Raw genomic sequence first — 12654 nt, forward strand, 5'->3', positions numbered from 1 at the left:
TTATGAATATCACATCACTTCATTGGTGTGACATCATAGAGGGGGTAACGCAAGCTTCAAACAGGAAGCTCGCCGCCATGAAGAACATGGTAAGATCAGTGACATAGCTTTTTTTCTGTTTTGATGTTAAGATTGTAAAACTGTCATAAATAATGCACAGGGCCAAATTGTGATATAACTGTGCATAATATGTACTGGCGCATCAAAATAAACAACAAAGTTGCCATTATTATGTCTAAATGTTGTAATTGAGTCATTATTTTGGTTGTCCTTCTTTACCAACCATAGACAGCATGGAGTAGCTAAAGTGGGACAGTCTTATAGGCTTTCCAATGGAGAAAAGAGATCCAGTTTACATTACGGACCCACTGTACTTAGGTTAGGCAGGGCTCTGGTTCTTGTAGTACTGTCATCCTGTTTAAGTTACATGTATTCCAGAGTGCAATGGCACCAAACAGAACTATTGTAGGGTGAATTCTGAAAAAGTGGGACACTTTTTGCATTTTCATCTTCTGTAACCTCTTTCGACATACAGTTGAAGTCGGAAGTTTACATACACGGAACTTCACAATACACTTAGGTTGGAGTTAATTAAAACTCGTTTTTCAACGACGGCAAATTTCTTGTAAACAAACTATAGTTTTGGCAAGTCGGTTAGAACATCTACTTTGTTTATGACACAAGTCATTTTTCCGACAATTGTTTACAGACAGATTATTTCACTTATAATTCAGTGTATCACAATTCCAGTGGGTCAGAAGTTTACATACACTAAATTGACTGTGCCTTTAAACAGCTTGGAAAATTTCCCGAAAATTATGTCATGGCTTTAAAAGCTTCTGATAGGCTAATTGACATCCATCATTTGAGTCAATTGGCGGTGTACCTGTGATGTATTTCAAGGCCTACCTTTAAACTCAATGCCTCTTTGCTTGACATCATGGGAAAATCAAAAGAAATCAGCCAAGACCCCTCAGAAAAAAAATGATAGACCTCCACAAGTCTGGTTCATTTTTTTTAGCAAGTCTGACCGGGGATTCGAACGAGTGACCTTTCGGTTACTGGCCCAACACAAGCCACTGCAGCCCTCCATGATGAATTCAGATTTTTGGTGGCCCCCACCCCCATCAAAGTTGTAAACTGCTGCTAGCATCTCTGGCACAGCATCTTGGTCATAACCTGTCACTCAGTTCACATAATAATACCCCATAATACTCATTGGTGGATCACCAATGATTATCACCAACTGCTTTTTAGAGTAGGCTAAATGAATGTGACTGCACCCAGATTGATTTACAGTTTACAATAACTGTTACGCACATTCTGGAATTTACCTTGCACACCCATGCTAAGGTCGTCACTAGTTATCACAGCCACAAAGTCGTAATTATGGTTTAACCCGACTATTTACAATTTATCTTCTTAAATCTGATTTTAAACCAGCGGTATTCGGGGGTCACGGAGGACCTGCAGTTGGGTCACCAATATTTTGCCAAAATAATAATAAGAATTATTGTATTTATTTTTAGGAACAAAACAAATGAAGCGTAGGCTACATCATTTTGCTAAGAGATGAAAATGCAATTATTTATTCAAGGTTATTTGTTGATTTAAAAATCCAAATGTACCTATTTTAAGGTTGTGTCATTAGATTTGGTGTGGTGTCCCCAGAATTTCAGTCAGAACAAATGGGGTCCCCGCTGAAAATGTTTGAATACCACTGTTTCAAACCTACCCTTAACCACAATTTTAACCGTATCCCTAAACATAACCTTAAATTAAGACCAAAAATCACATTTTTGTTTTCATGAAATTTTACGATATAGCCAATTTTGACTTTGTGGCTGTGGTAACAACCCCACGCTAAACCTGACGTAATTGTTACAGGGGAACAACAAACGTGAGAGTGAAGGTAGCTACATTCAAACATACTTCACCATTGAAATTTGGAAGTTTTTTGTACAAATACATTTTTATGTTGAATATTCACTGAATAATATACGTTATTTGTATATTTTAATTACAGATTAATTTAAACTAATCGAAGACAGGCAAAACTCACTATGCCCTCGTATTCACCCCCCTTTCGCGGCGTAGTGCCTAGCCTAGATCATGTCCTACTAACGTACTCCTAGCGAGAAACAAACATATTTGGCTAGCCAGCTAAAGATTGCGGAACCCTATCTTTGAAAATATAATAATTACTGTGAAATTCGTTTGTTTTAAAACGTGTAACTTCTAACTGTATCCATACCTCTTTTTTTTCAACTGAATAAGATGTCAACTCCAGCAAGACGGCGTTTAATGAGAGATTTTAAACGGTACGTGGGAAGAGTAACGTTAGTTAGGGCTAGGTGAATCTGTTAAGCTAGCTAGCTCACTTCACAGCTAGCTGGCTAAATGTTAACTTTTATTTTATCAAACGTAGCTGCTACTGGATAACTTAAGTTACTAGCTAATACTTGGATTGTTAACGTAAAGATAACGTTACAGGTTAACCGTTTCAAGTTGTAGCGAACGTTAGCTAGCCATGCCAGTTAGCTCTATAGTTAGCCTATTTAATTAGCTAGCTAACTGCTAACTAATGCTAACCATCGAAAATAAACGTATTATCAGGCTTCAAGAGGACCCTCCTGCTGGAGTTAGTGGAGCCCCTTCTGAAAACAATATCATGGTGTGGAATGCCGTAATTTTTGGGTAAGCGACTGGACTTTAAAAGTAGTAACTAACTAGCTAGAACAAGTAGAGTTGTGTGGTACAGAAACGCCGGTACCCGCACATCAATTTTTTATTTATTTTTATTTCACCTTTATAATGACATGTCAACGTGTATCCAAAGTAGAGTATTATTAGCCATGAACTTTCTGTTCATTTTCAAGCAATTTACTTATAGTACAGCTGTTAGCCGAAGCATTTAAAGTTATCAAGCTAGTTGACACAGGTGATTAGCTATATTGAAATTGTTTTCTCTCTTCCCCCAGCCCAGAGGGAACCCCTTTTGAAGATGGTAAGTAGCTAACGTTAGCTAGCTGTGTGTTGACTTTCTGTCGTTGCTACATTTTGGTGTATATGTTTGATAACTCAAATGGAAGTGATCAGTACCATGATAATGGCTAATTAATTGGGAGAGACCTGCTAGTTGGAACAGTACATTTTAGACCAGGTGGTGTCTTATCGGAAAAGTACAGCAATCCAGCTAAATGAGGTTCTTTCACCTGTTGCATGGTTGAGCTGAGATTACTGCCTGCCAGCAAGTGAATGACGCCTGTGAATGGGTTAACCCTTGGGTTTTTGGGTCAAAACCAGGAGATTGTATCTGTTTATGACATGTCAGTCAGTGAATATGCCTTATCAGACCCTAGCTCTCAAACTCTAGGTGGCATTCTGCCATCTCACTACAGTTCAGCCATTAGCTTTGCCCACGACTGCCTCGTGAACTAGATTCCCTACACTGTTTTAACGTTTAGAAAAGTCGGTAATCATTTATTGTAATACGGCTTTTGAAACATATGGCCCATGTCTTTCATCAGCGAGAAAGAATGCTTAAAATTAAAAGCTACACTTAGCAGTTTAGCACAGATCCATACAGCTATGTGTGCCTCCATCTGACAAAACTACACATTCAGAGTTCCACTTACACACAGGTGTTCGGCGCATGCTAGATTGCTAATTAGTCGTCTCTTGTCTGCCATTTGTTTTCCGTAAACAAGCCCTGTAACATGGAGATATGTCTGTGTGGAAACACTAACCCTAACCCCTATCGAGGTGTGCAGGGAGGGTCCTTATGCTTCCAAAACCGCGATGCATGTTAATGTTCTGATCGAGCGTCTGGGATCTTAACAAAACTGCCCCCTACAGAACACCCCTTCGTCTAATGACTCTTATGTGTGATCAAGGGCTAATCAGGCCCACCAGTAAATCCTCTGTTCTAGTGAATGTCTGTGATTGAGTTGCAGTTATGTACATTAGTATTTTTTTTCTCTGTATACTAGATAATGTCCTCTGGTATTGGAATAGCTGCAAAAATGTATTGGCCAAATACAGTATGCTTATGCTATTTGGTTGCTCAAAACATTTGGCAGCAAGAACAACTTTGAATTTAAGCCATTCTGTTTTAGCTTGGTCCCAGATCCGTTTGTGCTCTTGCCAATACCAACTCCATTGTTGTCATTGTCAAGCTAACCAGTTAACCTTGTGTGATGTGCCCACTTTATACATGTTCTCATTTCAGGAACTTTCAAACTCACAATAGAATTCACAGAGGAGTACCCTAACAAGCCTCCAACAGTGCGTTTTGTCTCCAAAATGTTTCATCCAAACGGTACGTTTTTCTTTTCTGGATAGGAGGTGGGAACGGCATTTTAGAAACATGCTTATTGCTTACAGGATCCTTTTATAATGGAACAGCTGAATCTTTGTCAACAAGTCAATCCACCAGTCATTGTTATGAAGAGTAAATGTATGTTTTGTATTGTGCAGTCTATGCAGATGGTAGTATATGCTTGGACATTCTTCAGAACCGCTGGAGTCCAACATATGATGTTTCTTCAATCCTAACTTCAATACAGGTATACTCAACATTCTCCAAAGATTTTCAGTGGGAAATACTCTTAAATCACTGGATTCTTGCCTCGTAAAGATCTTTTGATGTACTTTAATTAGTCCTCAAATATCGGTGTTGTCTGATTCAATGTTAGGAACAATTTCTTTAAAAAATAAAATAAAAAAGGAATACTGTTGTTATTGAAAAGTGTCTTATTGCATTGTCCTAGTCTTTACTGGATGAGCCGAATCCGAACAGCCCAGCCAACAGCCAGGCAGCTCAGCTGTACCAGGAGAACAAGCGGGAGTATGAGAAGAGGGTGTCTGCCATCGTGGAACAGAGTTGGCGTGATTGTTGACCCCCTCACCATTCACAAAGAATGAACAATATCCAGCCTCAAGTCAAAACGAAAACACAGAAGACAAATATCTCATAAAGGAAATGAAATGCACATCATGGTTTGAATCTTTCTCCGCATTATGTGTGTCTGTAGTGAGGTTTGTATGTTGTTGTGGTATCACTTCATGCAGAATGCTCCTCCTGGACAAGAGCACATCTTCATTAAAGTAAATGTACGTTATATCTATACAATGTAATTTACCCCCATATTTTTTTATCTTGAGACAAAAAGGTATGTTCATTTGGAGTTACTTTTGTATCTTGTCATTTTAGTGGTTTTAAGTCCTCTACAGTGTGATTTGCTGTGTGGATCAACATTTTTTTCTTATTTTCTATTCTTTGAATATTTTGTTTCTAGCTTCTCTCACCCATTTGCCTTTTTGAAGCTTTAGGATGATATTAACTAAGAAACAATATGATGAACACCTGTCATAGACTTCTATTCCCAACCAATGTCAATCTCAATATCCTATCCTTTTTTTCATGCAAAAACCGTGTTCTTGTTGGGGCTTTGTGTCAAATGGCGCTTTCATCAATGAATGATATACATCAGGAATCAAGTGTTTCAGAAAGGAACATACTTGGTGCACTTTCGAAAGTCGTGTAACTGTATGTTGCAACAAAAAACTATGTTTCCCATGCACCGTTTTATGCAAGTAAAGTAATGTGTGTATGTGTGTGTATATAAAAAATCACGACAGCTGTGATAGAAAAAGGATGTTTCGGTGTAATTTTATAAATGCCAGATAATTTGTTCCTTTGACATGGTGGGATTTTTTTTGTCGGTAAAATGAATTATGTGGGAAATGGCAGTGGCAATGCCTTCATGCGTAAATATTGATATAACCATAATATCAAAGTACATTTGGAGTCGTGGTGATATGGTGTGTGTGATCTTCCCACTACAACTCGGTTTAGGCAGTTTTTAGGCTGCAGTTGAAATAAGTTCTGATTAACTTCACAGGGGGCAAAAGTGCATGTGATGAGCTTAATGCTGCTTTCCAATAAATATCGAGGGTCTTATTCTGATGACATGATCGATGCTTGACTGCTATTTGACAAATAAAAATATTCTCGATCTCGTCCATAATAATCTCATGTAGACTGGACCAGGGTTTCCCAAATTTGGTTTTGGGGCTCTGCCTGGGTGCACATTTTAGTTTTTTTGCCCTAGCAATACACAGCTGATTCAAATTATCAAAGCTTGATGAGTTGTTAATCTGAATCACGCATCACTGACTGGCGGACGAATCTGGGTTTGGCGGATGCCAGGAGAATGCTACCTGCCCCAATGCATAGTCCCAACTATAAAGTTTGGTGGAGGAGGAACAATGGTCTGGGGCAGTTTGTCATGGTTCGGGCTAGGCCCCTTACCTCCAGTGAAGGGAAATCTTAACACTACAGCATACAATGACATTCTAGACGATTCTGTGCTTCCAACTTTGTGGCAACAGTTTGGGGAAGGCCCTTTCCTGTTTCAGCATGCCAATGCCCCCGTGCACAAAGCCAGGTCCATACAGAAAGAGATTTAGGGTCAACCCTAACCCATACAGAAACAGGTCCAAGAAGGAGGAGGACACAGGAGGCTGTTATAGCAGCAAAGGGTGGACCAACTCCAAATTAATGCCATGATTTTAGAATAAGATGTTTGACGAGGTGTCCACATACTTCTGGTCATTTAGTGTATGTGAGCTATCTTCTCGGGGATTCAATCTTGCAACCTTCTGGTTACTAGTCCAACGCTCTAACCACTAGGCTACCTGCCGCCCCTAAGTGGTGGAATTAAAACCTTTACAATATTGCTACAAACTTACAGACCTGCAAACATTGAACAGAACTGGAATATAGTCATTGTTCATGGGAGTGTTAATATAAAAATCAATATTCCAATGCATTTGGATGAATATATTTGTAAAAACATCAGTCAACTCACAAGTATTGAAGTCCAGACAGTAGACAATTATAAGACTTAATTTATTGATCGTTATTACAGCTGTGAAAACAAGCAGACAAGTTAACTATTCACTTAAGACGTATACATCTGACATTTCAAAGGGATCACAGCTTGCGCTTTTACCATGTGACAAAGATCATATTACAAGTCTTGGAGGCAGCTTTTATTTTTCAATTATCTAACTATCTAAGGGGGGATAATAACATAGAAAGTATTATGTCAGGGATGAGTCAATGTCAGCATATAGTGACAGATGTCACTTGATGTGATGCCATATACATTTTTACTAATGAAACGTGTGTAGGTAAAATGGCGGGCATTCTGCTGGTTTAGGCTATTTTTGTAGCCATGAAAAACATTTGCTAAAATGTTTTGAGCCTTTTTGTCAAGATACATAACTAATCAACTGTTACAGCACAAATCACTAGCATATTGTGCAAATGTGAAGCTGACAGAAGACCAAATTGTAGAATGACAAGAAGCGTTAAAACAATGCCAGAAAATATGCAATTGTAGGAAATGGAATGCAGAAAACACTGAAGTATTTCCCCAAAAGACAAGCCTAGAAGATTGAAACATCCCCAATAAAAGTACAACCTTTGCCCAGATCAGGCACACCTGTTTTTGTTCTGAAGTATCGGTCATCGGTAGTTTGTTGGAGCTATACTACATCCAGTCAGTGTGAGGCCTGAGGTTTCACCAGCTCATAGCGTCCCACCTGCCCTTCCTGCAGGAGCTGGCCAATGAGCTGGTCTTTGTGCACTTTGCGACTGACAATGAGGAAGCGCAGCCTGCCCTGGCCATATGACTTACTCCGCAGGCCATACTTCTGGGATATCTGGTGGATCTGCTTGCGTTCATCATTGTTGAGTTCAGTGGAGAAGCGCAGGTCGTCCTGGCGGTCTGAACTGGCATAGTTACGGATGATGTCCTCGATGTTCCGTTTGGTGAGCTGATTCCCAGACTTGTCCATGTCCATACCCAGTCCTTCTCTGGAGAACTGCTCTTTGACCTTTATGGGTTCAGAGATGCCCTCCCCTTCCCGGCCCAATCCGCCACCCTTCCAGCCCATCTTGCGGAGTAGCTGATTCCCAATGTTATCCTCCTTGATCTCCTGTTTCGAGGCCTCCTCACCAGAGCGCGTCAGAATCTGGTGGCGAGAGAGGGCGTCAGCATTACCCTCCTTCCTGAGGTTAGATTTAACCACAGCCTGTGTCTGCCTGAGTGTGGCCAGGGCTTCCTCTGCTGCAATGTGCTTCACCGTTTTCTTGGGTCCAATGCCTGACGCTACATACTGACCCTCCAGGTATACCTCACACCTCCAGCGGTGATCTGGTAGCACTGTGAACTTATAATCGGCAGCTACCTTGTTGAACTGGGCAGTGTCATTAATGATGCAGATGGCATTGTCTGAGTTCTCTAGGATGACCAGCTCACTCAAGTGTTTCTTCCTACCACCCTGGTGACCGAAACGGCCACCCGATGGGTCAGAGGGATTGTTCCCTCTGGAGAACTGCTGTGGTTGTTGTTGCTGCCGGGCTGCCTGGTTCATGCGCAGTTTCCTCACTGCCTCTTCAGCTGCTGTATGCTTAGATGTCTTCTTACTTCCCTTGGCCTGTGCCACCAGCTCATCCTGCAGGTACACGCTACATTGCCATGCACTGCTGTTGGGAACCACATCGAACTTGTAGTCAATCTTCATACGGTTGAAGGCGGCAGAGTTGTTAAGAATGCAGATAGCATCATGAGCGTTGTCAACAATGACAAAATCGGTCCAGTGCTTGCGTTTGTCAGGCTCGTATTGCCCCTTGGAGCTAGGCGTCGGCTTATCCTCTGGATTACGCAGTGCCGGTAGAAAAGCAGGGGTAGGACAGTTAATCTGGCAGACCACAATATCATTGACCAAGGAGTGTTTGAATTTGCGCTGCACTACACGGACCTCCACCTGTTTAAAGAAAAGCTTAATAGCCTGCTCAGAAGCACGGTCCCTGGCACCGTTTTTGCTTCCAGAGTATCCAGTAGCAAGGTAAACACACTGGCATCTCAGCTCACAGGCATAGCCATCAGTTGGTACTTTCCTGTTCTTGGGTAGGTCTGCTGGAGGGATATCTTTGAGGTTGACATAGATGTACTCTGGGTTGGTCTTACAGGCCTGGATGCTACGGCTTAGCATGAAATTGTAGTTTGGAGATTCAGCTCCACACATGAACGCGGGGTCTCTTAAAGTGACAGCTATGGCAGATGCCACACTATTGATCAGCCTCTGCTTTTCATCCAGTACGGCTTGAGATATGGGGATGGGTTGTGAAGAAGACCCAGAAACTGAGGAGGGGCTACTCCTCCCTGGGCTACTGTAGACTCTGCTGAATGGCCTGCTAGATGAGGGTCTGTCCTGATGCCCTCTGTCCTGATGCCCGAAGCCAAGGCCTTGGCGTCCTGAATCCCCCCAGCACCCTGACCGACTGCCCCCTCCATATCCATCAAACCTAGGGGCCTGAGAGTATGAGTCCGGCTGCCTAGTGCTATGGGCTTCATATCTGTCTGAGTAGTCCTGCTGCACTTTAGTCATATAATTTGAAGTGGATCCTCGGCTCCCATAACCTAAACCACTTGTGCTACCTGAGGGTATGTCTCGATCTCTCTCTCTATCACTTTGTCCATCTCTGTCCCTCCAAAAGTCAGAAGAAGAACCGTATGATGAAACTCTGTCAAATGCTGGTCTAGCTGCAGAGGAGCCCTGAGCTCGGTTGCTGCCATAAGAGGGACGGTCAGAGTCCCGCTGTCTCAAACCGTTCACCTCACTCCTCCGGCGCTCCTTGTCATTCTCCTTCTCATCATTACCAGACCCGCCACTGCTGCCACCACTAACAAAGTGCACAGGCTCAAACAGCGGCCTGGAACAAAATTTGGACACCGGCATCTTCCTCATTGGCTCTTCTCCTAACATTAAAGAACAAATCAGAGAATCAATCAATTACAAGTATATAACAATAATATAAGCATATAGTATACATTATGTTGAGTTAAGTTATTTGCCACCTTCCAGTAGATAAGCAAAATACTTCAACAACATCCAAAATTAGTTAAGATCTGGCAAGAAGTTTAATCTGAAGAGCCAAAATCACTCACTGCCATCTGATGAATTGGGTCTTTTTTTTGCTTCAGCACTTGGAACTAGGTCGAAGGAGTGCATTTCGCCAATGTCAATCCCTTCAGCCATATCCAGCACCTCTCTCCTCAGATCAGGTCCATACCTTAAAAGAAAACAGAGCTGTATTAGGTAAACAAGCAAAATGTGTATTTCCATGCTAGCACAGTAACATACTGACACTTTATTACCGGAAATACTCTATTAGGGAGAGAACTTGTGTTGTTATACTTCCCACATCAAATTGAGGACTAAAAACAAATCTGTAGGCAAGGTAGATGCCCATTTCATTATCCAGTTGACAGGATAGACTTTGTTGTTGGACAGAGAAGCACATGGGGGGGGGTGAGGGAATGAAGTAGTTCTCTAAATTCAGGTCAAATTCAAGTCAGTTCAAGTCATTTTCTTCTTCTGAAATCCCACCTGCACCCCATGATGAAGACATTGTTTGCCAAAACCATCGATAATACAATTTCACAATAAATTGTTATATGCCTACCACTGTTCCTCACTTTCGAAACTCATTGACAGAGGGATTTGGCTGTGTAAATGTCGTCATTACATTGGGAAGATGGCACCAACATAACTAGTGATAGCTAACAAACTCAGTTTAAAGACTGCAGTCACAGATTATCCATTATATTGACCAGAGACTCAAGTGGCCGCTCTAAAAACGATAATAAATGTCTTCAAAAATGGAAGGCAGTCGGTTGGAGGCAAGATCAGGTGGGACCATTCTAGCCAATGAGAGGGCAGAGACGTGGGTGAACGACAGGAACAACTCCCATATAGTGTTTTTTTTTCTTTCAAAGTTACCGGGATGTCACCTGTCCTACATATATCCGTAGTCGTAACAATCTATGCATTACGAAACTTCTATTCGATCAAATAAACCTCATGTAGCAAATAAACCATTACATTTTTTTGTTGACCAAATTCGACACTCATTGAACTCCAACGAAAAGCTTCTCGCTTGGAGAGCAGAAAGAAACAAAACGCCACCTGCTGGAGAAGACAGGTTTTGGGCCCAGTTATGCCTCTCGCTTCGCCTCTTCCTCTGCGCAAAAACTATTACCAGCTGCCAGCATGGCCACTATCGCTAAGAATTGTGGGGCTCAGTGATAGATCAATAACAATAGGCTGACTGATACCTCAGTCAAAACCGTCCATTAATGTGGAAACTGCAATTATTTATGCTAACGTTGGCTACATTTCTGTTTAATCATGGTCTCCATTTCGTGTACAATCTATCAAAAAAAATGTCTACGAAGTATACCGATTTAGCATGCACACAACTAGCACAACAGCTAACGTTACCTAGCTAGCTACGTTATCATTAAATTCAAATAGTTCAAGCATGATTTGCTCATTTTAGTTATGATTTAATCTGTAGACAATTATCTGACTAAAAGTAAACCACATGTTATCTGGCGAAACAAGTGACGCAGTAAACGAGCAAAGATGGCTAACGGTAGCTAGTTAGCTCATTGAAAAAGATTGATGCATCATCTTGCACGGAAATGTGATATGAAGCACGAGACAGATTGTCGAATTGATTTTTTAGCTCAAATGAATATTATTTGAGCTACTCTGACCTCTATGCGAAGTTCCAAGTCCAGCGTCTCTTTGTTTGTACCTTTGATGTCAGTTTTTCAATAATAGTTAGCTGGCTAGCAAGTTCAATGCGTATTGAATGTCCGTAGCTAACTAACAGCTTCGGCAAAGGCTTCGGTCATCACCATAACATCCGGCGGGGGGGGTCAACGCTGTCAGCTAGCTAGCTGATTAGACTCGAATGCTGCATTGGTAGCTATATTGAGACTGGTCGTTATGTGGCATTCAGAAATGTGTTGAGCAATTGCAGAATTTCCCTCAAAGTGAATTTACAGTAGCTACTCGCATCAACCATCCATAAGAACCCTCATTTTTTTTTGTCCCTCTGAAATCGTGGCGTCAGTTTCCGCATGCAACCGTGGAGCTGGTAGCAGACAGGCAGAGTAACTAAATCTATTGGAGGTGGTCGACTGTATTATCTTATCTAATGTGTATTAGGTATATATATACACTACCATCACAAGTTTTAGAACACCTACTCATTCAAGGGTTTTTCTTTATTTTTACTATTTTCTACATTTTAGAATAAGAGTGAAGACATAAACTACGAAATAACACATGGAATCATGTAGTAACCAAAAAAGTGTTGAAACAAATAAAAATAGATTTGAGATTCTTCAAATAGCCACCCTTTGCAAACTCTTGGCATTCTCTCAACCAGCTTCATGAGGTATTCACCTGGAATGCGTTTCAATTAACAGGTGTGCCTTCTTAAACGTTAATTTGTGGAATTTCTTACCTTATTGCATTTGAGCCAATCAGTTGTGTTGTGACAAGGTAGGGGGGATATACAGAAGATACATTTGGTAAAAGACCAAGTCCATTTTATGGCAAGAGCAGCTCAAATAAGAAAAGCGAAATGACAGTCCATCATTACTTTACGACATGAAGGTCAGTCAATCCGGAACATTTCAAGAACAAGTTTCTTCAAGTGCAGTCGCAAAAACCATCTAGCACTATGATGAAACTGGCTCTCATGAGGACCGCCACAGGAAT

The 12654-nt window shown here is 41.3% G+C and overlaps 2 protein-coding genes across 3 annotated transcripts; one reads left to right on the forward strand and one right to left on the reverse strand.

Annotated features, from left to right (window-relative positions):
• Positions 1-1850: 1850 nt before the first annotated feature.
• On the forward strand, positions 1851-5974 carry LOC115205055 (ubiquitin-conjugating enzyme E2 A). Its single transcript, XM_029770625.1, has 7 exons — positions 1851-1912; positions 2278-2321; positions 2617-2697; positions 2982-3007; positions 4232-4321; positions 4480-4568; positions 4773-5974. The coding sequence occupies exons 2-7, from the start codon at positions 2278-2280 to the stop codon at positions 4899-4901; spliced, it is 459 nt and encodes a 152-aa protein (XP_029626485.1). The 5' UTR covers positions 1851-1912; the 3' UTR covers positions 4902-5974.
• A 923-nt stretch (positions 5975-6897) lies between these two features.
• Positions 6898-12024, reverse strand: LOC115205056 (NF-kappa-B-repressing factor). Of its 2 annotated transcripts, none has more exons than XM_029770628.1 (3): positions 11681-12024; positions 10026-10150; positions 6898-9836 (listed from the first exon to the last, which is right to left on the reverse strand). In XM_029770628.1, exons 2-3 carry the CDS (start codon positions 10114-10116, stop codon positions 7573-7575), a joined length of 2355 nt encoding a protein of 784 aa, XP_029626488.1. In that variant the 5' UTR covers positions 10117-10150; positions 11681-12024; the 3' UTR covers positions 6898-7572. The 2 variants fall into 2 exon arrangements, with proteins under 2 accessions (XP_029626488.1, XP_029626487.1); XM_029770627.1 differs by having other exon boundaries at positions 11640-12024.
• Between the last annotated feature and the right edge of the window lie 630 nt (positions 12025-12654).

This window comes from Salmo trutta, chromosome 13 (assembly GCF_901001165.1).
Source record: "Salmo trutta chromosome 13, fSalTru1.1, whole genome shotgun sequence".
NCBI classification, from domain to species: domain Eukaryota; kingdom Metazoa; phylum Chordata; class Actinopteri; order Salmoniformes; family Salmonidae; genus Salmo; species Salmo trutta.